Raw genomic sequence first — 27306 nt, 5'->3', positions numbered from 1 at the left:
TGAGAAAGCAACAGAGAAGGTTTTATCTACCATGATTGAGCACCCCTTCTTCTAGTAGAGCCTGCCACATCCCAACAGCATGGGACCGTGTGAGAACACAGGCACTCTGCAGCACCAACCAGTCCACCAGCTCTGTGCCTACACAGCATTGTCTGCAATACACACAAGCCAATGAAATCTTATCTTAAGCTCCTGCGTGCATAATTCTGTGTAAACACACAGTTGGAATTACAGACATACTCAACATACCTGTATGTCTTGAGGTGGTACTTCCTGTCTCGAATCATGTGTGGGGCTCTGGACAGGATGGCGTTGCGGAGAACCTTCCCTGCTCTCTGGAGCTTCTCTGAAGGGATCTACAGAACACACAGGCACATAGGTGTGGAAAAAATATCAACACACTTGACTTTCGCAGTATTATGTTTGTAATACTTTATCAATTCCCAAGACCACTGTATCAATTCTTAAAGCGATACTTTGCCAATTTTCAACCTGCTCTGTATCATAAAAATGTGGGTAGTATGTGTACATGAACTATGGTAAACTTCCCTCCATCTCACCAGCGCCAAGATCTCATTGCTCATCTCTCAGCTCAGCATTTTCATCTTCAAATTTTTATATTCAAACTTCAAACTGTACTTCCACATTTTTGTATACCCGTCATCACGGACAGAGAATATAGAAGCAGATCAAGAGAGATCCGCCGCTCTCTCTATCACACACAGACCAAACTCAGATCAAACTGTAAAACTAGGCAGTGCTGATCAAATATAAACCAAGAATCTCTACCCCTATTTCTCGCTTAAAGTGTCTTTAGAAACATATTTTAGTGCACTGCTTGGGTGTAAAATGAGAATTAGAGAACAGGAAGTGGGTGCCATACTGTTTCCTGTATTGTGTCCCCCAACAGTGGGAACGTTTTTTGGTCTGGTGCAGCACAGTGCATTCTGTAAGTTGTATGTTTTCTACCTCTTAAGCAAAAGCAAAAGCCCTTTTCTTCTGTTTTCTCTGATCATGTAGCACCAGTTTCTAAAGTATTTGTGTCTTTCTACTGCATAGAGAGCCCAGTTTTATCCCACAGTGAAATACTTCTTTAATAAAAGTTTACATGCGAAAAATCTGTGGTTAATTTGTGATGTGTTTAAACCCCAGATCACTAGATCCTTTAGTATTGTAATCTATCTGCAGCCAATTTACTTTCCCACTTCCATGTAACAACATATCGCTAGCGTGAACACAAAGAACACAGGCATAAGAAACAGGCAACTGACAGTTTTCCTAAAATTAGATTTTAAAGAAATCGCAATATATCACCTTGCATACAGTACTGCAATATATTGAATTATATCCCCTGTGTTGTGATACATATATTGCCAGATTCTTGCCAATACACAACCCTCCTGCATTGAAAAAAACATACATGGAAACACATCCTATACAGATCACACCTGCACCTTGGAAAAAGAGGGAAAGTGCAGATGTGTATACACACACACAGCTGCGGTTGAAAACAACAAAGGAGGGCTTGCTAATTGGGCAGATGGGATCTTTCGTATATGTGCATGCATTAGCTTGCATTAGCATAACTACAGAGGATCACAGCTGTGAGTCATCACTTGTCTCTTCTGCCTAGCGCACACACCTCCAAAATCCATTCTGGCATTCTGATTCATTCACAAACATGAAAGTATGCAGCAGGGCACAATTTTATGACACTGCGGTCTGGGTTTACTATCTTCCCTCTGCGCTGTTTATAACACACAGAGTAGTGTCTTTGTTCTTAGTAAAAAAATTTAGTGTTTTCAAATGATAACTGCAGCATTTTTTTCAGACATTAAAAATCCCTCATCTACTGGCCAACACTTTCACACATACTGGACTAGAATATACATTTTGCTCAACCCTCAGTGCGCTGTCCTCGCAGATATTCTGACACAAGTAATAGGGCGTAGAGGAACCCAAGGCAAACTGAGACTGCCTGGCCCACAGTATATTGGCTGGGAGTTTGGTTCATTCATGCTTTGTGTGCCGCAAGGAAGGACACAGCTCTCAGAAACGTGCTGGCAGAGTTTATTTAAAAGACCAAGTTGCCACGCTGGACTTTTTTTTCCTTACTTCCTACACAAATCTGAAACAAACGTTTGGGTTCTAAGCAGTGAGCTGGAAAGAGTATTTACCTTGTTGTGAGCTTTGTTTGCAGAGTCTGAGTTCATGTTGTCTTTGTCTGCGAGTCCTGAGGAGGCAAAAATACTGTTGTCAAGCTGGTCAAATTGAAGATTTTTTACAGGATGAAGATACTTTTTTCATTGCCAGCAAATCAAAAAACAACCTTTTCATAGTGTTTTTTAGATGCTAAATGCTAAAACATACAGGGAAGCATGCTCTGCTGCATGAGATATTCTGATAAACTGCACTGTGTTTATAACAGTGTGCCTTGGATTGTTTTTGAAGGACACTTGTATTTTATATGTTTTGATTGAGAGTGTACTTCAATCATGCAACAAGCCTTTCACAAGATGGAATATTTTAATAAATATTAGGTAGAAAAACAATTATATTTAAAAGAAAGCAGGAGTACTTTGGAAGGACAGTTCATAACCCTCTGGCACCACTGCAGTATTTGGAGTAGCTCCACAAGATATACAGCTTAGTCGCCAAGCAAAAAATATGTGATAGCCTTTGCAACTTTATCTACTAGACAACCTATGCTGCTTAAAAGCAAGGTAAAGTTCCCTTCAACCTTTAAGGTATGGTTTAGCTATGGACCTTATTGTCAGAGCCACTTAAGCACATATTTATACCTGGTAAAAATGTCTGTGTTGATATGACATATTGTATAAGCTCTGATATAATTTAAGTTTTATATTTTTAATAGTGTACAGTGGTGGACTATGCTATGGTTACATTTATATTTACTTTATTTCTGTGTTATAATACAGGCAAAAATTATTTATGACAGGTATGGTGCCCTAAGGCAGTTTAGCACACATGACAAAAAAAGGTTGTTGTCAATCCTGTGTGTAAAGACAAAGCAAAGTATGCACAGGTTTGGATCATAATACGTTTTTGACTGTGTTATGCAGTGTTAAAGTTGGTAATAACGGGTAACATGGTGAGGATATATAAAAATAGGACATCAAGTCAGTAGCGGGCTATACGAGATGTCATTTTGGAAGGACTTGGCCTGCTGTTTTGCTTTCTTTTTTGTATTTCAATAACTTCATTCAACTTTTTCCCTGCCTCGTGTGAGTCCTGTGGATCAACAGAAACACAAGTCAAAACTGAGACACTTTGCAGACTAAGTGGCCTATGAACTTGGGTATGTTGAGACAACCACTATACTTACACATCATTTGACTTTGGAGAAAATTTGCTATTCTACGAGAGGGGGTGCTCATAAATTTTATGCTACAAGGCAACCATTTTTAACCAATGCACACCTCTGATATTGCAGATTGGTACTAATGGGCCAATGTTATATACAGTTTCTTCATTTGTTTGTCACATTTATTTATTTATTTATTTATTTATTTTTGGTAGATTTTTCCTTACTACTCACTTATTATTTCTACTTCGGTATTGTCTATTGCATGTTTAAATTATTTATTTTAATCTATTTTATTTTTGTGTACAATTTTTGTCACATTGAATTTATTCATATGTACTTGTAATTGTTTGACTTTAAATACCTATAAAATTATCTAGTAATTAAGCGTACTAGCAACATTTAAGTGTTTCATTCATTCATTTCATTCTAGTGTGTGTGTATCTACTCACTGTCATTGTTGGATCCACTCTCCATAGCTCCATAAGGAGGGGCCAGTAGTCCAGCCAAGCTCTGACGATACTTCTACAAGATAAAACACACACTCCTGTCAGAACTGATGTCAGTCTTAAAAAACATTTACACTTCTGTTGTCGCCATGTATCATTTATAAGACATCATCATCTATTAAACATTAAAACCCATCGCACTTCATTCTGGTTCACTCAAGCCCATACACACACACAGACAGTGTTACTTTCAAACACACAAGTGCAAGTGCCCCTCAAAACAAAGCCCTTTGTACAACCAAGATCATTTACATGCAGAACAACTAACATTATATAACACACACACACTCACAGCAGCAGCAGCATTCAAACTAGGGTTAATGAGAGCATGAAAGCTGCTAAATGTGCACAGATGCTGCTCTTACAGCTGTTACGAACAATAAACTGTCTTTGCATCTCTACAGCAGAGACACTGAAATACACACAGAGGGTAATTTTGAGCCCTGAATGTGCCACTGCTCTTCTGCAAGGTCATTACCAAGCAACCCATGCCTTCTGAGAACTGCCTGGAACACACACACACACACGCACTAACAGAGAGGGTGACACAGACAGAGAGAGCATCTGTGTGACCTAAAGACACAAACACCCCCCTGTCAATCTTTTTCTTGCACACACACACACATACACACACACACACACACACACACACACACACCAGGTCAAACATTGCTAAAGAGCATATTATTGTGACAAGACAAAACAAAATGAAATTCAAGGAAACATGACAGTGAGACACGGCCTATCCCACATGCACACCACAGTCAAGGTACAGTCAAGGAGTCAAACTCACCTGAGGTAACACACTCAGCCGCCTAATGCTGGAGGGACTGAAACCCCAGAGAGCTGCCCTCTGCTCCTTTACAACTCACACACAAGCCACCAGATAGCATCCTGCTCATAACAAGCTGCTCTCTTCCTCTCTATCTCTCTCTCACACACACACACACACACACACACACACACAGTCGCCCCAGTGTCTTTCTCAGTCTCTCACTCTCCCTCCCTCGCTGCGTTTGAGCCAAGAACCAAACCACTTTTCTCTCACAGGTTACCACGGTGATCCGAGCCTCTGTATGGCCGAGCTACTCTAGTGGAGGAGGAGAAAGAGGGAGGCAGAGACAGAGAAAGGACACAGAAGAGGGAAAGAAAGGAGTAGTGAGGGTGAGGATGGAGAGGGAGGAGAGGAAGGAGGCTGGCAAAAGACACAACGTGGCCAACAGAGGAGACAGGAAGTGGGCAGGAGAAACTTAGAGCAGGTGAAAGGGAAAAGAAAGATTTACAATTCCAGTCCGCCACATTACGGGCCAACCGATCCCCTGTTTGATGCAGTGATTGTTTACATGTTTGCACATATGTGTCACAAACAACACGCTGATTTACATTTACGCCATGTTTATTCATCCCACTTTCATTCAGTGTTAGAATTGTGGAGCGGCGCCTTTTTTTTCTTCCATCCTTTCATCAAACACATGACTGCATTCATCATTTAGCTTTCTAGTCCTCGTCACACACAAGCACATGCACTCAAATTAGTCCATGCACACACACACACACACACACACACACACACCACGCACACACATAAAACACAAAGATCCTTTTACTATGAGCTGAATGAGATTCAAAACAGAACAACCTCAGGCTGTGTTTTCTGCTCTATGTCTACTGTCCTGAAATAGATGGCAGATAAGGAGACTGAGTGCACTTAGTTGACAAACAAACACACTACAAGCCTGAAAATAAGATGGCGCACATGCTTTAATAACCAATTATTGTCTTATCGTGCTTTTATATCCTCCCTGTGTCGTAAAGTGCAGATATCACATTTCAGCAAACCCAATTTCTAGTCATCTAGTGATATCAATACTGAGGAGGTCATTATTTTATTCATAAATCGCAACATTGAATAGATAAATCTCTTTTATGCTGACACTGAGAGCAGAAAAGTCATCATAACAGCATTTATCTTAAAAGAGATATTTTACACAGAGGGTTTGTCAACAGGGCAAACAATGCCCATGGTCATATTAATTTTTGATTCATGACAAAACTGTTTTTTAATGCCTGTAATGTATTTCACAGCTTTTGGCACCATCATTTTACAATGAGGTTTGAAAAATGTTTACCCATGTACAACACATGGGTAAGGTCAACTACGAGAAACCCACATTTTTAGAACCAAAACGTGCTGAAAGATTTCATCAGTATTTAATGCACTGAAAATCTGGTTCGATATCTGTCTGCTGTCACTTATCAGAACAGTAACTAAAGTCTCATATAAAATAAAAGTGTACGGGTGCACCGCTGATTTGACAGTCCTCTCCTAAAACACTGTCATGATGGACAGTTAAAATAAAAAGAAGGAGGAGAGAGTTAAAATCGATGCAGCACAACCAGGCTTATCATCTTTTTTCAATCCATGCATTCTTCTCCTTGTCAAAACCTGGCACCTACATTACCTACATTATCACTGACAGTGATCAGTAGCAGCTGATGTAGTCTTGAGCCACTATCCTTAGGCAGAGATGAGGAGCTATGTAAAATAATGGATGTAGCCCCCATGGCACCATGTATTGGTGTGTGGAATCCTGTTTTAAAGCCTAATGTCTGGCATTTTGGCCGTCACCATCTTGGATTTTTGGAGCCAAAAGTGACCCGAGGTGACAATATTTGGACAAATTTAAAAAGCAGAACAAAAAGAAGATATAACTTATTAATCCCCAAGGGAAAAAACAGTTTTTTAACTTTGTTGTCATATGGATTACTGTAAATTTATCATGTTGATCTGTTCTGTACACACAACATCTACTGCATGTCTGTCCATCCTAGAAGAGGGATCCCTCCTCAGTAGCTCTTCCTGAGGTTTCTGCCATTTTTTCCCCATTAAAGTTTTTTTGGGGGGAGTTTGTGATTTGTGATATTAGGCTTTATAAATGAAATTGAATTGAAAATTGAATACACAGAAAGGCCTGAAATATACACACATGTACAAACAGGACTTATACATGCATTAAATGGAGAGTTGTCAGAGCGAGGGGGCTGCTTTGCACAGGAGCCCCGAGCAGTTGGGGCTTCAGTGCCTTGCTCAAGGGTGCCTCTGCGGCACCCAGGAAGTGAACTAACACCTCAACAGCTGCCAGTCCACACTCCATATTTGGTCTGTACAGGGACATTTTAACATGGGGGTCTATGAGGATTGACTCGCCTCTGGAGCCAGCCTCAAGTGACCATTCCATGAACTGCAGCTTTTAAAGTACTTCTATGCTGGCTTCATTTTTCCGCAATGGAGACTGCCCTTTGGTGAACTGGCTTTTTTCTGACTCTACCCCCCCAGATTGCTTTCTTTCTCAAACTTGCAGCCCAAACTAACGTAGACACAACTGACATCACTTGAGAGTATTTGTTAGATTCCACACAGCTCCCTCCGGAGCCACAAAAGGCTTTTTGCGACTTTTTTCATACGTGTAGTCGGCTGATGAGGTGCGTAGGTGTCAAGGTCAGATTTTCAAATTTTAGGATGATGAAGAGACCTTGAGCAAGACACTCAAAACATTTCTTTAATGTGAGCCTGACCCCTTTCCTCAATATGATCCTAAAATTAGAAATAAAATGCCCTATGACATCTTTAAATATGACTCTAATAATGTGTGTAAGAAAAACAAAAATAATTTAGAATCCCTCTGGGATTTGACAGCACAAAATAAAAGACTGCATGAGCAAACAATGGGGCAGGAACTTGTAGTCTCTGAGTGCCGGCTGAGAAGCTACAGTAAAACCAATCCACTGCTCTGCCAGCACTTCCTCTCTGAGAGGGACCCAGTGAATTGAGAGGCTAACCTCTACAAGGAGGCCCACAGAGAGGAAACCACTACAATGCCAACTCTCAAAGAAGATGCCAGCGTCAGGGCCAGAGCCATGTCACTGAGTACTGAAACTTTAAATTTATACAGACCCTGTTTGCAATATCTGCTGACTGGATTTTAAATATTGTGGATATGAGTCATCATCAAGTCTGTCTGCATTGTTTTTGCATTTTCATAAGTCATATGTACTCCAAGTAAATACCACTGATATCACCACTCTCTATATGTCATTAATTCATGATTAGAACTCAATGTAATTAATTTCTTCAAATAAATATCAACAGATATTTATGTTTTATTCTCATTCTTTATCTGAATAGGCCACTTTAACTTGTTGCAGCAGGGAAAGCACAGGTGTGAGTAATGATGTTAATTACTGAAATGAAGCCGTTAATGTTATTATTTACACTTGTGCTTTTCCTGCAGTGACCTGTCAATATGCTGTGAAATAAAGGCTTTAACTGTATTTTTCTACATTGTCACAAGCTTAATGACAATTAGTCAGACCGCCTAAGGATACTTTCTAACATCATCTTTTCCAGTGTAACATAATCAACATGTGTTGATATGGAACCATAAGTACCTGAGCGCAGGAGGAGACCTACGCACACAGCTGTTTATTCACGGAAGTGCAAGTGCTAATATTTTTGATGCAATGTGCATCTGAGTCAGACAATAAAAAAGTAACCAAGGGATCCCTGCACTTATCAATTTTAGATCCCCACCACACTGCCCACGCCAAACATATAACACAGACGGTATATTGCTCTTGGTGCATCAACCATCATACTGTAAATACTGCACAAAGCCACAGCAAGCTCTGAAAAGAATAAACATCCAGTACTACACACAAGCACACACGGGCATGTATTGTACATGCACTCTCCTCTCTCTTTCTCTCTCTATGCCTTTATCAGCTTATTGTTGTGTGTCACCTGAGGCATGGATCAAATAGGTGGAACAGGAGGCACCGTTATGGTGGACAGCCCTCTTGTGGTTAAAGGCACCATTACAGTGGAAGGCTGTCCAGAAATTGTACTCTCAATAGGAAAGGTGGAAAGCTTTAGGTACGCTACCAGGACAGAGTTCATGCTCAATCATACACTTCCAGCTCATACTCACAGCTGCATACAGTGCAGCAGCTCATACAGTTTGTCTCTCACCTCCCAGAGGCTCTTGAATTCCCTCTGTTCTATGCGGAGTAGCTCGCTGGTCTCTCTGCTGACAATGGTAGCATGGCGTGGTGTGTTGTCCAGGATGGACTCCCCGAACGCTGTCCCGATCCCCAGTGTACAGATAGTGACGGCATCCTGCACACCAACACAACATATTTGTTAAAACTATGGCTTGTAAGAGAATGAATGTGTGGGAGTCAATAACATGCTTCAGTTTAAAGGGTCCAGCCTGGACCCTACTTTCCTATGTGTCGGTGTCTAAGTAAGTAATGGAAACAACAATGTTTGAAACTGGCAAAGTATTCAGTGAGACTGCTGCAGCCGGCAGCAGTGACACAGACTGCACTGTAACCACTTGGGCAATTATGCACCGTCATTGTATATCTACTAAAAGTGCTTGTTTTTGCCACTGACAGGCTCATATTGTTATTCTAAGTATCTGAAAACATTATGCAAAGGATCCCTGCAGTGGCTGACCTTTTTGTTAAAATGTAAGATTATTTTTGTTTAACCAGAAACAGCCCCCAAATCACTGCTGGCAATTCCACCAGACTCCGTTTAAATATAAAGTAATTTTAGCATGTATAGACCCAGCATATTTTCACATCTAACTGCGTAAAATTAAGGATTTATTTCAGCCAAGTCAGGTGGCAGTTGTTGGAACAATGTAAAGATGAATCAAGACAGCCTTTTTGAGTTTTATTTTGTCTCTGACAACTTCAATTTAAGTGTGTTTTAAAATGACAAAAAAATACTGTTTACTTAAATGGAGTCTGGTTATTTTGGAGGGTCCTTTCCATAATGTTGTCAGACAATATGAGCCTGTCAGTGGCTTTTAGTGGATGTAAACTGTCAAACATAATTGCCCCGCGTGACTACATTGCAGCCTGTTTTGTAGCTGCAGCAGTCACACTCAATATTGGACCACTTTCAAAAATCATTGTCTCCATTAGTCACTTACATCCTTAAACATGGGAAAATAGGGTCCAGGCAAAAAAAAAAGCTGAATTTCCCATTAAGGCTTATGTACGCTAAAATGAGTCCTTACATTGGAGTGATGGTCAGTTATACTAGTTCTGATTGTCGCTAAATTTTCCAACTGTGCCGCTGCTGGGGTTGCAACTAACAGTAAAAATACACATTACAATTTTCTACAGTCCAAGGTGATGTCATCAAATGTCTTGTTTTGTCTAACCAGCAATCCAAAACACACATATATTAAATTTACTGTCATGTTGAGACAAGTGAAAGCAGCAAATCTTCACATTTTAGAAGCGACTGTCAAATAGTTTCTGATTCATTTTCTGTCGATCGGCTTATCATTGCAGGCTTAAACACTACACAACAGTAGCATAAATATATATCAAAAGGTTTGCTTCATAGAAATGAACTGACACGAAGAGCAGACAGATTAATATATGGTAAATAATGCAAATAAATTCAAAAATGAGAGACTGGTAAACTGAGTCTCCCGTAAGGAAAATATCTCTTGGTGCTGTAACTAATAGGACAGGCTAGAGGCAAGCAAACACGTGAAAACACACACACACACACACACACACACACACTCCCACACTGATTTAGACAAATATTCAGCATGCTATGAAACCTTTTCAGCTGTCCAAAGTGACATTTCAAATATAGCCACAGAAACTAGGCCACCAATGGCACTTTAGGGCTACATACATGAAAAGGACGTTTCACAATGGAAGGGCTTCTTATCTCCATCTTTAACAGGGAACAAATCCTCTCTCCCTCTCTCCAACAAAACATCACTCTCCTCCTCTATATGTACACTATAACCCTATTTCCACACTCTAGCATGAAGGGTATAACATGCAGCTGAAGGCACAATTCTCAGTGGACTTGTTTTCTGTGCTGTGGCAGCTTTGCTCTGGCATATTTAAGCAGGGAGACATGAGCTAATGTACTGGAACAATGTCAGCATTGAAGAGTCGTACAGCACCAGCTCTCTAATGAGGAGCACTTGTAGAGCAAAGTGGAGCTTGACAGAGAAGGTTAGGATTAAAAAAAAAAAAAACAAGAGTAAAATGGCAGTCATGAGAAATGTTGTATCTTTAAAAAATTAGAAAGAAAATTACTAAATTCACCCCCGTAATGCCCATGATTCAAGACTCAGTTCAGTCATTTCTAATTTAAATGATTTACAGGAAACACAGAACAGACGCACAGCAGCATAGGCAAAGCCAAGCAGGATTTTATGTGTGAAGCACCACTCTGACTAGAACTCTCTTGAATCTGATCTTACCTGGTGGTTGGCTGTTTCTGACACTTTGACGTCAAGAGAGCCGGACAACACAGCATACCAGCTGGTGCCTATGTCTCCCTGTCGAAACACTGCAGGCAATAAAATACATTAAACCTTATAGAACACTGACATGAAAAAACAACAAACAAACAAACAAACAAAAAAAACAGTTTACTCTAGACATGGCACGATACCAGAAATTTAGTAGTTGACACCAATACCAGTAAAATTCCACAATACTCCAGTAAAAACATAAAATAAATAAATCTAATGTACAAAAACTTACACTCCTCACCAGGCAGACCACCTCAAAAGCAGAATGCTAATCTATGTGGGTTTGTGATTCTGATGTATTAATATAGCCAACACTAAAACTTTTACGGTGGTTTGCTCCAGGTGACAGGGATGGCACAATATCAGATTTTCACTTCACAATCAGCATGGCGAAAAGAATTCATGATAACGACATTAGTGCGACATCTGTGGACATTTTGAAAATAAAAGTAATAATGCTATCAGTCAAATTAATCTTTAACTATTTATTGTGTGTTTTGTATCTTTTTTGCTAAATGAATTACACTTAAAATATGAACGTTAGGACGTGGAACGGGAGATAAAGCTAGAATAGAAAGACACAGAAATGATTTAAGAGCTGCTAGATTATTTATACAATATTATCATATGTGTATTACAGTATTAAGATTATATCAATATTTTATTTTTAGATATCACAGTCATCATCAATACCAGCATATCGCAACACCCCTACTCCATGAGACAACACATTTAAAATATTTGGTGGGGTTTCGTATTTGGTTGTATTTTTGGTTATATTTCTAAACACACAAACCTTCTTCTCAAAAATGGAGAAAAACTCTTCTATAAAACTTCCTCATGTTACTGTGATACAAATCCAAAAAGGTCTGAAAAATCAGTAAGATGAATAATCCAGTCTGTTAAGAACAACTTCAATTGTGCTTTATATGGATAATTATTTATCAGAAAATAATCACTGTTTCCCAAAAAGAAGAGAGATGTCCTTTCATTATTTATGCTCAATTAAAAGGAGGGAAATGCCGACAAACAGTAGATGCAAAGGTTTAGTGCTAAGACAGCTGGTTTATTTATCGATAACTTCACTGCAGAGAAAAAAAAATCTTGCAAGTCATTTTATTCGGGGGAAAAACAGACATTCCCTGGTTCCAGCTTCTCAAATGTGAGGATTTGCAGCATTTCTCTCTGTTATATGAGCATGAATATCTATGGAAGCGTATTGCATTCACTTGACAAATAAAAAAGCCCTGTTTTTCTGAGTAATTTTTTCCATTTTTCGGAGTAATTTATTTATTTTTCTGTTTTTTGGTGTAATTTTTTCTGTTTTTCTGAGTAATATTTTCTGAGTAATTTTTTCCCTGTTTTTCGGGGTAATTTTTTTTCCTGAACGAGGAGACAAGATACTTCAAAATCTCGCGAGACACTCCCACCTGGCACCTGCAAGTGACCCCTGCATCCATCGTGACTCCTGCTCATGGATGTATTTTGCATCCGTGCTCCTGCTCCTAGACAATTTCAACTACGGGATCAATAAGGGTAAGGCACGTAATTAGTTACACACTGGGTATGATAATCTAGCTATGTTTTCAACTGCACCCTTCTAGTGTAGGCCTATCTCTCAATGTAACAGGTTAGGTTAGTAACAGGTTGTAACAACGCTAGCTGACAAACGTGTATGGGGATGATTTCAGTTGTCAGGTAACGTTGTTACAACCTGTTACTGATCAACCTGATCCTGTAGTTGAAATTGTCTAGGAGCAGGAGCACGGATGCAAAATACATCCATGAGCAGGAGTCACCATGGATGCAGGGGTCACTTGCAGGTGCCAGGTGGGAGCTTCTCGCGAGATTTTGAAGTATCTCGTCTCCTCGTTCAGGAAAAAAAAATACCATGAAAAACAGAAAAAAAAATACCCCGAAAAAAAAAGGGAAAAAAATTACTCAGAAAAACAGGGAAAAAAATACTCAAAAAAACAGAAAAAAATTACACCAAAACATAGAAAAATAAATAAATTACTCAGAAAAACAGAAAAAATTACTAAGAAAAACAGGGCTTTTTTAAATTGTCAAGTGAATGCAACACGTTTCCGTAAATATCTACTGAATCTAAAAAAACTAAAAACTATTTGAAGACAATTTTCTGACATGTAACAGATACGACAATGATTTGAAAAGTAATTTACAGATAAATCGACTAATGCCAAAATGAGTTGCAGGCATAGAGATTTCTCCAGGACAGTGATTAAATGTGTCGACAACCATATTGTGCAAATGTGTTTAAAAAAAGGGTCTTGCATAATTCGTGTGCGAGGAGGTGTGTATACATAATTTAACATGATCACAGTACTTTGCATTCCAATGCCTCAAACTTAAGTCGTAAAGGGGACAGTTCACCCCAAAATCAAAAATGCATATTTTTCATCTTACCTGTAGAACTGTTTATCAATCTAGATTGATTTGGTGTGAGTTGCCAGAGTGTTTGAGCTATCGGCCATAGAGATGTCTGCCTTCTATCAAATACAAAGGAGTTCCTTTACATTCTTATATTATACTCGGCTTGTGGTGCTCAGTGCATCAAAACAATACATCTGAAAAACCTGCAGCAATGTCTTTTTCTAGTATATACATATAAATATGTATTTTTGATTTCTGGGTGAACTGTTCCTTCAAGAAAAAGAAAAGGGATCTTCTGCAGTACGACTGTCATATGATGATATACTGTTGCCTATATGCTGCATAATAATGCTTTATTATGGAGAGCTATTCTGAGCCTGAAGCATCTACTGTCGTACACAAAACCACAGCCGTGCAATTTTATAATCCTACTGTACTGATATGTTTGTAGGTTTCTGTATGTGTGTGTACATGTACATACATGTGATGCCTTTCTCCAGGCACTCATAGAAGGCACAGGCACAGATCTGCAGTAAGAGCGGAGGTGGGAACCTATGGAAGGCTTTGACCTCTCTCAATCTGGTCAGAATGATGTCCACATCCTCTCCCGAGCGCTCCGAGGGCCTGTGCAGAGAAGAACCATCATTAGGTCCAACATTAGGTGTTAAAGAACCATATCAGTGGTTTTTCATATTTTGGTCCATTAACTGCAAAACTATTTTAAACAAAATGATTAACTGAATGATGGAACTTGTTCACTGTGATGGATTATCTATCTTAAGCATGTGCACTGCTGCGTGGAGGCAAGAAATAAATCAAAAATCTACTGTATGCTTTGAAGAGCAGTTAACAGTGATGTTAAATGTTTGCAATTAGCAGTTAATGGACTAAAACATGAAAAAAATCGCTTGGTATTGTTCTTTAAGATAAAAGCTTTATTGTTTTAGTGTTATCTGTGTATTTGTGTGTGCACGCGTGTGTGAGTACGTCGCCTCATTGTTCGGCCTGGTGTCTTAGCGATAACAGCGTAAACCCGCAGGCGTTACTTCTCTCAGCTCAGACCCCCCACAGGGTGTTGATGTAAGATCTCATTTGTACTGCTGCTATTTCTAATACGCTTAAATCTGAACACACACACAGGAGCACGTCATTATTGGACGTCTACGTGGGCGCGCAGACACAAGAAGACACAGAAGTTGGATCTGAGAGCTTAAACATTCTGCTCTGCAATGTGGTGGAGAAAAACCACACAGCCAAGACGTCTCAGAGTAACACACACTGCATTTAGCCCCATTCATTCACTTATTTTCCTTTGCTAGTGACTCATCCTTGCACGTGTGTGTTCATACAGAATAGCTAATGCACTGTGGGCTTCTTCCTTCACAGATGAGAGGCAGTCTATCCCCTCTCCTCCTTCAGCTCCCACCTCTTTCCTCGCTCCCAGCTCTCTTCTTTGTCTGCTTCCACTAAACATTTTTCTAATCTCATCCATTTTTCTCCTTTCCTCTCTCCAGACCTGTTTCTCTCAGGAACACAGGATGGAAAAGAACAAATGAACCTCTTTCTTCTTTAAGCTACCCATTTTCTCCTCTCCATTACTGGCACTTCCTTCTATCCATTAAGTCCCACCACTAATACACCTGCCCTCACCATCCTTCCATTATTATCCCTTTATTTCTGCTTTGCAAGCTCACAGGCAGCGATGACTCCCCCTGTACCCACACGCACATGTACATACAGAGATAAACACACATATATTTGTAGCCCCGAGCTGCAGTAGATTGTCTTCGGTAGCCAGGACGATACTCCCAGATAAACACAGACTTAGCCCAAAGGGCTGCACTGCACATCACATCTTCCAGTCCCACAACATCTGCCACGAGCTCAGGGCCATTACAGATGGGTCTCTCGCTCTGTCTTTTCATCCCTTTTTTTGTCTCTGACTCATCCTCCCATCATCCTCCCACTGCCTGCGTATTGGCCCTCGGTGCTCCGACACGGCGTCATATACCAGTGTAGGCTCAGTTAATGGTTTAGACAGGTGGACTCCCACACACTGCAATTGGGAGAGACAAGGAGGTTAACTCTGCAGGGTTGAATGGGCAATACCAGCATCACCCTTCACCCATCCGTCTACAGTGAAACTGTTAACATCCGTCAGTTATAACCCCCCTGGTTGAATCCTTGTCCTTTCTCTCTGTCGTTGTCCCGTGCTTGCTCGCTCCCTGCCTGTCCAGAGGAATCTGCCTCCCTCATTGGTGTGAGACGGATGTGACCTGAGAGCTGTTCACCTTGTCTTACTCTCCCTCCATCCCTTTTGTCTCTCCTCCTTGACTTCTCACTTCCTCAGCTTCCTCCCCGCTGCTATTCATGTCAGCAGAGATCTCAGCTTTCAACCACAAATTATAGACACACACACACCTGCGCACGCATGCAGGATTTACAAATTGACCAACATTCTGAAGAGAAAATCGAGAGACACCAGAAGGTTCTGCAGATTGTTTTAGGAAATATCCATCTGTAAAAAATCACTGTTTCCAGACGAATACATCATAGGTTGATTTGTGGCAGCCAAGCAAAATGTCAAACAGCCTCAACACAAACAAGATTTCCCGAGCTGGCAGATTATCATGTTACTGTGTCAGAGATACCCTCTCATTGTATGTACATATGTAGCTCTTGGGACACCCATCTACATCACTGCTTACAACCTGAGATCCTGTTAAAAACGCTGAATATTAAATGAGCATAAGCACAGCTCAGTTAACAATTTATAATTTAAAAGTGACTCATCAAATTACTCATCTAGTCTCGTCATATCTGCAAATTAACCTACATAATGTACGTATGAGATAATGGATTAAACTTAGGAGAATTTTTTCTTAAGGAAACTGCTTTTGTCTTCGACTTATTGTTTCTAATGTCATCTGAAAGTGTGTGAAATGGTCACGATGTTTTGTGCTTCTATTCTCCTGCAGCAGAGGGACATTAAACCTCAGCTGGCATCTGGACCAGTGCTGTGTGTGTGTGTGTGTGTGTGTGTGTGTGTGTGTGTGTGTGTGTGTGTGTGTTGACTGGTCCGTCTATTACCTGCCTGGGGCAAAACAAATCTGATCTTATCTCACATGCTTCACACTCACTGGCAATAAATGTCTTTGGCCAGATATATTAAGGACAGTTGTATCTTGACCTCTGTCTTTCTTTTCGCTTCCCCCCTTTCCCCGCCTCGCACTCCTCACTTGCTCACATCAACAGTTACTGTAGATGAAAGCTCCCGAACACACACACTGATGGATATTGATTGAATGAGGGGGTGCATAGCTGAGGAGCACTGAGTGCTCCACAATAAGATCCTGTCGGGTCTAATCTTACGACCCTGGCTGCCCTTACTGACACCCACCTACTGCTGCATATCTCCTGCATTTAGTCTAAGACATACAGTCCTGTGGTGTGCTGTTTTTTTAATTCTAAACAGATTGGACAACAATTGTAAAAACACTTTAGTACAGTAATGATTTTATGTCATGTGTTACCCAATTCTCCACATTCAACAAGAAATTACACCCAATCAACCAGGTAACAATGAGACAACTAATCAATGAGTCAATGAACAGAAAAATGAATAGGCAATTAATTTGATTTTCATTAATTTTTAAAGCAAAACATCTGAGATTTGGTGATTCCAGCTTCTCAAATGGGAATATTTGGTGGTTTTATGATAGAAAATTGAAGATCTTTGGGTTCTGGATTGTTGGTCGGACAAAAAAATCCATGTGATGCCAGGCTATGATAGGCATTTTTCACTATTTTAAAAACCAAACAATTAATCTATCAAGAAAATAATCAGTAAATTAATATTAAAATATGATACTAATGAGAAGTTGCAGCCCTACTCTTAATTACCTAAATCAAAGACAAAATATAGCAGCGCATCTATTTAGATCATCCATCCAGTATAATTACAGGTGAGGATGAGAAGACAAGATGGTAGCTTCGGGTTGCCAATAGTAACATGAGGATGTGTCATAGTGAGGTGTGTGGCTACAGCATGTGTGGGTGTGAGCTGTGGGGTGCTTGTTATATGTATCATTGTTTGTTTTAGGTGTGAGGAGCATCATCTACAGTAATTACTGTATAGATGCCCTTTCGTCGTCTTTATTTATTCAAGCCCTCTCCCTTGGATGCTAAGCGTTTTTGGCACAGTATGCATGCAGCATGGGACCTTTAATGTTAGCTGGACGAATACAGTATGGATTAAAACAGATTCTGGGTTGTTATTAAATAATCTGTAAAGTGGCTGTTCAGTTATTTAAACGTGGTCATTGAAATCAGACAAATTCAGCCTCACATGCAGCACTGTGGCAAAAATGGAAGAATTTAGAATAACAATGCACTGCCCTGACTCTAATCCCTGTTTGGAGGAAATCACCAGCACACATGCCTTGGTAGTATTTTAAAAATGTATGGCTATTTGATTTAAGCACACAGACATAAACCATCAGCCATCTATCACAGCCCATGCAGTGTGAACCTCGAAGCCACCAACGCCTTTTTGACCGTACAGATACACAAACAGGATCTTTTTCTTTTTAATAAATAGGGTGTTTATTGTCATGCACCGCAGCCTTTACCATCACTGGATTAGCGCTGTATATTCACTGTAAATGACGGTAACCTACAGTGTGCTAAAAACAAGGCGTATCATATTATTGCACACACTGCACACGCAACGATCGCCGGTTGCGACTGATCACGTTGACGCGGATGAATGAAAGAGAGGCTGAGAAAACACAGTTTGTGGATGCGTGGCGTGGAAGTGTCTCGTGGAGTGAAATTCGCCCACCTTTTATCCAGACAGCAGATCCACTCCGCAGACGGAGACGAGTTGGGGGACATCTGCACCGCGACCATCTTCCCCGGTCGTGTGTCGGTGAGCGCTGTGATCCTACCGGAGGAGGCTTCCCGGTTGTCGGTGGTCGTTAATGAATGTGAGCTCCGGCTGCGCCCCCTCCCCGCCCCTCTGCTTCGAGCTGCCTCACACAACTATGGACTGCTGCTGCTGCTGCTGCTGCCTTCATCATGGCATGCAGATGACTTGTCAGTCCGCCTATATGGGCTTCTTGAGGGCAGCTGAAGGGCTCACACATAAATACTGCAGTGCAATGATTGGAGACATAACTACCTATTATGGCAAATAAAAATAAGGACAGAATATATATCAACATGTCAGTAGTAGTAGGCTGGTGCAAGGTATTTATTAAGCCTACAATAAGCCATATTTAGGCCTACTGTTGGATACAGTCAGTAGTGAAATGTGAGGTAGACACATCAACAAACTGTATATTTGGTCAAATACTTCAATACTCAGGGTTGAAACTACAGGTGCTTTCAAAGGATACATATACCAGTGGTGAGCACATGGGTGGGGGGTGCAGGGCAGGGCAACACAGGTGGCCCCCCTGTTGTTCTGGCCAGCCCAAACACCTCTCCAGTTAGCCAAGGTGCTGCTCTAGTGTTACTATATGATGCTGTAGAGAACAAACAGAATGTAAATGATAACATATATTTTCCAACAACAGGCTGTTTTTGTCACAAAAGTAATTTGCAGGCAGTGCAACCAGTGCTTACATGCTGACTGCAAAGAAAACAAAAAGGTTAAAAACAAAAAAAACTGCAGGTAAATCTGGAGTCAAGACCCCCGGGGAGTGTGTTGAACTTTGAAGCCAATTTGACATAGTGGACAAACAGTGTAACTACAACTTCCCCAGGAGTCCATCACAAGATGCCACTGGGCCCCAACAGACTTCTTCCCCACAGTGGAAACTTTAAAAAAAAAAAATCATAACCCCAAAATGACTTGTTTCACGATCAGACTTTGATCCATTTGGTCCAATAACATTTCTAAAGTCTAGAAGGGCCACACAATTAAATCATTTTTAAGTCTTCAGAGGGCTAATGTGGAAGCAGCCAGGAGAAGTTAGCCACTCAACCAACAAAGTCTCGAGTGCGTTCATTCTATGCTGCATTAAAGCATTCTACATCTGCAGGAAGATGGTTGCTGAGGGTAAATAGCAACCATAACTAATAGGCTATTTGAACATTTGTTTAAAATGTGAACAGCATATAATAAGGTGAATTTCAGAACAACAAATGAAAAAGTTTAAAATGAACAGTTTTAATTACTGTAATTCCTCCAATCTGACTTGACAATGTCATCACATCGGGTTAAAATGTAAGGGTCAGGGACAGCTAAACCTGGGGAGAGATTTGTGGTAGTCGGAGTTCATTGACAGTGCAGACAGGCTGAACAGGCTGAGAAAGACCAGAAAATTGCCAGGACAGTTTTGGAGCTGCTTTTTTGATCCATAAAATTCCTTGGACTCAAGGGACTTCTTCTACAGCGGGCTTAAGAATCAGGATGGAGTGTTAGGGTAGTTAATGATGGAGCAGACGATGAGCGGACATATGAGTTGCCCAGGGCACCTGAGTGGCTTCAGCATAGAGACAACTGGATGTCGGACACCATTCAGAATGAAATATCAGAAATTTTGGCACATGCATACCGGAGAGAAATTGTGTCTGAGGCGAGGGAGCGCACATTCTTTGGTTCAGCATTCAATGGTTGATGTAACCACCAATGTAAGTATACATCCGAGCAGTTTTCCTGTAGCTCCTGTGTAAGTGTATGCACACACACAGTCATGTATAATATGCAGCACCCCTCAGCAAAAATATGTTCGCCTGCATATGGCATTTGATTAGATTAGTCAAATGTGTCAAAATTAACAGGTGAGAAAATTATCTCGTGTTGCAAATTGCAGCTTGCATGTTGGCTGAAATGGGCTCTTGGTACCCCCATCCTCTTTGAAGTCCTGGTAGGGCCAAAGAGTCGTGTCAACTCTGGGGATTCTTGAAAATGCTGAGTATTTGGGGTCAAAGATCAACTAAGTTGCCATAACACACCAGTGAAACCCACCCAGTGCAACACAGGTCAACAAGATTTCTGTTCCTGTTCATTTTGAATGGGATGTGAGTCACCAAGGCAATGTGGGATAGCAGGCAACATGAAATTGGTATGCAACATGAGGAAAGGGGAGGGGTATAAATACAGACATTTTTAACTTCATGCAGATAAGGGAGAACTGGGTCAGGAAGTAGCAAAGGGATCTTCCAAAAACTGACGACAGCCTGTCTTGACTGTCTGGGAAATTGATGGGCTGCTTACTTTGTAACAACTGTTTATGGGCTTAATACGCTGACAGGACCACTGCACCAATTGGGAAGCTGTGGAGACGAGATGTTGCTCCATTTTTGCTTGAAGCAGGCCTTTTCACTTAGACAGTGAGTGGACACTTCTGATTGGTGACCAACAGGACAGGGACAACCTAACCAGTCAGTGCTAGTCCAGGCTTAAGACTAAGAAAAGACATAACTATTTAAGATATGTGGTGTTCTATCAAAATACATACTGATAACAGGCTTTGTTAAGACTGAAATCTTGTTATCAGGAAGTAGCCAAATCAGAACACTGTCAGTATTAAGTCATCCCTTTCAGGCAAAAATAAACAAACTGAATACGAACACTGTTCCCGTACACAGAGTTGTTTATGTGCCTAAATAAAGATCAGTGCAAGACGCGACTGCTGTGGCCTTGAAGGATGCCTCATGTGAAACGGTGTATAAACAGCAACAAAGCAGCGTTAGTTTCACTTGTTTTGTTTCAACCTGAGTGAAGAGAGCGAGGCGTTGGCAGCAGCAGAGGTGCAGCTTGTCACCAGGATGACCGCAGCCACCGCAGCAAAGGGAGGAAGGGAATGGAACAGAGAGGGAAAGGGAGGGAGGGAGGGCAGATGAGCAGCAGCAGGGAGGTTCTGAGCACCCAGCATTGCCTAAACCATAACTTATGTCCCATGCACACTCAATGAGAGAATAAGGAGAGGGCGAGCAGGAGATGCAAGAGGTATTTAGAGATCTGCTCTGTGTGCGGTGTCTGCTCTGGAAAAGCACGGCAGGTCGGAGAGAAGGAGGACAACAAGGATTGTTTGTAACATGACAAATGAGACATGAGAAAGGCAGGAGAATTACTGTTACATGTCAGACTACTTAGACTTAGACCTTCTTTTTCTCCCTACATCCAGCACGCTGACATCGTAAACTGCACTGCGTCAGGTGAATTACAATGTGTGAATGTGCGCACTTGTTGCTACTGTGTGTGTGTGTGTGTGTGTGCTTATGCTTGCCTTAACACATCTGTTCAAAATGGCACTACAGCATGCATGACTGTAATCCTGGAGGGTGACTGAGCAAGTTTTCACCATACTGTTAAAATGGAGTGCATGTGCATGTGTGTGTGTCAGCGCCGGCTGTCTCAGATATCTAACATTTTATTTTTAAGATGCTCTTTCTGAAAAATTTGGAGAAAGTCATGTATACATATATTTTATGTACTGTATCCTCATGGCTATTTCTGAGGATATCATCACGGATGATGGATGAATTGGCATATGTATTTAAAGCCTGGTTTATGTCTGTAATGGTCACTGAATTCCTGGCTGTCAAACAGGTGGGGTTTAAGTGAATGAAACAGAGAGAAGGGAAGTGTTGCTATTATTATTACATTTTATTTATTATTAATATTGTTTTTATTTTATTTTATTTTCCTCTTTTTCTGCATGTTTTTGCTTTGTGCTTGCTCTAGCTCCATGTACACTGTCTTGTAGGGCCGCAACTAATAGTAAATATGGTGATAATAATAATCATAAAGTCTTATCTATCAATATTCAGAATATGTCTGGCAAAATATATACGTCCACTGATCTAATCTATTCAAATTTCATCAGTTAAGGTTCCCTTTTTTATTTTTTTCTTCAAGTATTTTATTTATTTATTCATTTTTAAGTATGTTCTATGTCTTTTACATGGAAAAAAGCATGGCAATAGTGTTTTGTCATCTTTGCAATCAATGCCGCATCATAAAAATATTTGAGTCAATCCATCAAGGGTTTGACTTGGTTCCAAAAACACAACATATTTTCTATAACTGTTGTCTACTGCATTAAATACAAAAAAAAATCTGGGGATTCTGCAGGACAAAAAAATCAGTGCTGACGCTGGGGACGAAGATCAGTTTTTATTGGTTTTGACCCTGGTGAGAAATGAGTCGATAAGTCTGTCAGTGTCAGCGCAAAGCTCTACATATTCATCCACACAGGATTGCATCATTATTAGTAATGTTGCTAAAATAATACACAATGTGCAGTACACACATCGAGACACAAAGTGGCAGTATCATTGTTTATGGATTCATAGATGCAGCAACACTCGAGCTATAAAAAGTGCCGTTCAAGGGACACGGCAGACTGATTCACAGCGCCGTATAAACTAAGTGTGCAGAGCTGCAGAACTGCTACATTGTGCTTTGCTCATTTAAACTGCTGACTTGTGTGTTCATCCCAGCCATCGGTCGAGTATACAGAGTGTGTGTGTGTGTGTGTGTGTGCGTGTGAATTTAAATGTTCAGAGGATTGAGTCCAATTCCCTCGTGAAGCTGGGAAACTCAAAATACGGTTGACTGAACAGATAACCATATGGGGCATGACTGTCTGCCAAATGCAGCCTACATGACACACCCACACCAGCACACACACACACACACACACACACACACACAGCTAATATCATCAGCTGTCAGACATTATCTCAGTCTAAAGAAAGCATCTGTCCTTTCCCCCTAATTTGACTCTTTAAATTAACAGTGTTCATGCAGTAGTAGCTCATTAATGAAGGATTGAAAATTATAATTAGTACGACAGCCACATTTTTATGCCGATATTAACATTTGAGAATTTAAAAATATAATATCATGTAATTATCTACCATTAAATATCTTTTTTACATAAATAATGAATACTTAACATCACCATTTTTTGTGTCTTAAAGGTCCAGTGTGGGATTTACGGGGATATATTGGCAGAAATGGAATATAATATTAAACATTATGTTTTCCTTTGGGTATAATCGCCTGAAACTAAAAATTACTCTGTTTTTGTTACCTCTGAATGAGCCATTCATATCTTCCTAAGTAGCGGGTCCCCTCCATGGATGTAAAGAGACCTGAATACAGTGTTAGAGGTGGGGCCCTGATCATTTCTATGAAAGTTGCTCAGAAGCGCATGAAGCCAACAAGTGCAGGGTATAAAATTACCCTGATGATCAGCACTGTTTCTGCACTGTGTGACCCATAGAGCAGGCACATTAGACATTTTGCCCATGAAGCCGTCTTCTTTCAGTTTAGCGCTCCACTAAGTTGAAGGGGGGTGAAATTGTGTAATTGTGTGGCTCTTTTAGACTTTCCAAATGCTGTCAGACTGAATGGATCACATTCTGATAGTAAAATAAGTCATTTTGCATGGGCTGTGATGCTCAAAAAATGCATCCACTTATTTACAGACGTCTCTTTCACAATGAAAGTCTATGGGGAAAAGGTCTTTTCAGGCCACTTGGCATCACATGATGGATTTAATTCCTCTGTTTGGCTATGATGAAAATTGGCCTCAATGCCCGACGCACTTCCTGGGGGCCTGGTCCTCTTCCACAGAGTCTGCTGTGTTGTTTCTACAGTAGCCCAGGATGGACAAATTAAACACTGGCTCTAAATAGGGCCATTCATGTTTTCATGACGGGTACCATGGTTTTCTGCAACCTCACCGCTAGATGCCACTCAAGCCTACACAGTAGACCAGTGACTGCAACCTTTTCTATTCCAAAGCGCCATTTTTAGCAAAAATAAAATAAAAATAATAATAATAATTCTGTCTGGAGTCACAATACATATTTGAGCCCTATAATAAAGGTAACACAGCCTGCTAAGTCTAAATTAGCTATCAACTTATGGGTCTGCACAGGCACATGACAGAAACTGATATACAGTGTCCACCAATAAGTTTGGCGTCTTAGCATTTATCGTATGATTATACCAGAGACTGATATACAGTGCCCTCCAAAAGTATTGGAACAGTGAGGCCAATTCCTTTATTTTTGTTGTAGACTGAAAATATTTGGGTTTGACATCAAAAGATGAATATGGGACAAGAGATCAACATTTCAGCTTTTATTTCCAGGTATTTACATCTGGATCTGATACACAACTTAGAAGATAGCACCTTTTGTTTGAACCCACCCATTTTTCATGAGAGCAAAAGTATTGGAACATGTTACTGACAGGTGTGTTTTGTTGCCCAGGTGTCTCCCAGTTACATTGATTATTCAAACAATAAATAGCACTGAATGTCTGAGCTCAGTTTCAGATTGGGTACGATAGATTTTGCCTGTGCAGACTGCATTTAGAGGTGGAACCAACATGAAAACCAGAGAGCTGTCTATGGGTGAAAAAGAAGCAACTGTGAATCTGAGAGAAGATGGACAATCAATCAGAGCCATTGCACAAACATTTGCCATAGCCAGTACAACCATTTGGAATGTCCTGAGGAAGAAAGAAACCACTGGTGTACTAAGCAACAGACGTCGAACAGGTAGACCAAAGAAAACATCAGCAGTTGATGACAGAAACATTGTGAGAGCTGTAAAGAAAGACCCTAAAACAACTGTTAGTGACATCAGCAACAACCTCCAGAGGGCAGGAGTGAAGGTATCACAATCTACTGTTCGCAGAAGACTTCATGAACAAAAGTACAGAGGCTACACCAGAAGATGCAAACCACTCATTAGCAAGAAGAATAGGAAGGACAGGCGGGAATTTGCCAAAAGGTACAGAGATGAGCCTTAAAAATTCTGGGAAAAAGTTTTATGGACTGATGAGACAAAGATCAACTTTTTCCAAAGTGACGGAAAGGCGAAAGTTTGAAGAAAGAAAGGATCTGCTCATGATCCCAAACATACAAGCTCATCTGTGAAACACGGTGGAGGTAATGTCATGGCTTGGGCTTGCATGGCTTCTTCTGGGACGGGCTCTTTCATCCTCATGGATGATGTAACACATGATGGCAGCAGCAAAATGAACTCAGAAGTCTACAGAAACATTTAGTCTGCTAATTTAAAGAAAGATGCAACCAAACTGATTGGGAGATCCTTCATCATGCAGCAAGATAACGACCCAAAACACACTGCCAAAACAACAAAGGAATTCATCAGGGGCAAGAAGTGGAAGGTTTTAGACTAGCCAAGTCAGTCTCCAGAGCATGCATTTTACCTGCTGAAGAGGAGACTGAAGGGAGTAACCCCCCAAAACAAACAACAACTGAAAGAGGCTGTGGTGAAAGCCTGGAAAAGCATCACAAAAGAAGAATGCAAAAGTTTGGTGATGTCAGTGGGTCACAGGCTTGATGCAGTTATTGAAAGCAAAGGATTTGCAACTAAATATTAAGTCTCATTCACTTTAATCTATTTTAAGTTTATATGTTCCAATACTTTTGCTCACCTAAAAATTTTGTGTTCCATTACAAATAATGCTATCTTCTAAGTTGTATATCAGATCCAGATGTAAATACCTGGAAATAAAAGCTGAAATGTTGATCTCTTGTCTCATATTCATCTTCTGATGTCAAACCCAAATGTTTTCAGTCTACAACAAAAGTAAACGAATTGGACTCACTGTTCCAATACTTTTGGAGGGCACTGTACACTGTCTGTGAGATTTAAATAAAATCAAGAGTGACAGCAAAATATGCTGCTGTGTCTTCTAGATTTGTGTAAAAGCTACTAACACCGATTAGTTTTGCTTTAACATCATTAAAAGGTGTGGCTTAGCAAAAGGTGAAGCCTCATCTTCCTTTACATGCTCAATTATCATCATCCAGCTCAACGCTAAGACTGTTCACAAACCCAAACAGAATGGCAGCGCTGTAAATACTCGCTGTGTGTGTAGACATGACTGTCATCATGCCCAGTTTTAAAATCCTTATGTGAGTGTGAGGAGGGAAGAACGCAAACTTGTGTGGAAGTCAAGGTGACCTGCTGCTGTTGAGAGAAATGGGAGGTGAGGATTATGTTGGCACACACAGATCCCTATATCTCTCATACCTGCTATTAATTTTAAATGCCACTGTTAAATAGAGGGGATATGGTATTATTTCCCAGCAGTTATAGCTGTAATTTACTGCTCTCTCCACTTGAACGACTCAATTCATATGACTGCCACCTGCTTTCACATTTCCGCTGCTCCTACCAATCCAGGTTAAATTTCTGCCTCCAGTCTTTGTCTCCATCTTCTCTGCTTCACTCACTTACTTGCAGCCTATAACTCTCTAAATTTACTTTGCCACCCACCCTGACATCACTCCCTCATTTTCCATCTCTACTTCAATTCACTTTTCCTCCCTCCCCTCCCTTAGCCTCATTCAGAAGAAGGCTTTTGTGATTGGCCAGTATTTATATCAACTAGGTCCCAGTGCCACCTGGGACAATGGTCTCCAGTCAGATCCAGGTCACACCGAGCAGAACCATTCTTTCGGCTCTGCACCGATCAGTCCAGTCCAGTCCAGTCCAGTCCATCTGCCACACGAGCCAGCTTCACAGACAGACATAGGTACTGCACCGACTCACCCACTGGCATCACACACACACACACACACACACACACACACACACACAGGTAGGTAGGCACACACACACACACACATCAGCAGGTGCTGCATCACTGCTCCCGTTTGCCTCACACACAAACAGGTAGACAGTGTGAGATCTGGCTGACTGCACT

General features: G+C 40.7%; 1 protein-coding gene across 2 annotated transcripts in view; it reads right to left on the bottom strand.

Moving 5' to 3' along the window:
* LOC125902486 (rap guanine nucleotide exchange factor 4-like) overlaps window positions 1–18709 on the bottom strand; it is a 34738-nt gene extending 16029 nt beyond the window's left edge. Inside the window, exons 1-8 of one of the 2 annotated variants that reach the window (XM_049598864.1) lie at window positions 18436–18709; window positions 14074–14216; window positions 11145–11233; window positions 8864–9010; window positions 3778–3850; window positions 2178–2233; window positions 250–356; window positions 31–152 (exon numbers count right to left, since the gene is read on the bottom strand). In XM_049598864.1, coding sequence (XP_049454821.1) covers window positions 31–152; window positions 250–356; window positions 2178–2233; window positions 3778–3850; window positions 8864–9010; window positions 11145–11233; window positions 14074–14216; window positions 18436–18503 — 805 coding nt within the window. In that variant the 5' untranslated portion in view covers window positions 18504–18709. Of the gene's footprint in view, window positions 1–30; window positions 153–249; window positions 357–2177; window positions 2234–3777; window positions 3851–4627; window positions 4756–8863; window positions 9011–11144; window positions 11234–14073; window positions 14217–18435 lie in introns of those variants that run through there. The other variant, XM_049598865.1, reaches the window with a different exon arrangement.
* Window positions 18710–27306: the final 8597 nt, after the last annotated feature.

Source organism: Epinephelus fuscoguttatus, linkage group LG15 (genome assembly GCF_011397635.1).
Source record: "Epinephelus fuscoguttatus linkage group LG15, E.fuscoguttatus.final_Chr_v1".
Taxonomy (NCBI): Eukaryota; Metazoa; Chordata; class Actinopteri; order Perciformes; family Serranidae; genus Epinephelus; species Epinephelus fuscoguttatus.
Note: the sequence above shows the minus strand (reverse complement) of the source record. Positions and strands in the feature narration are given on the sequence as shown.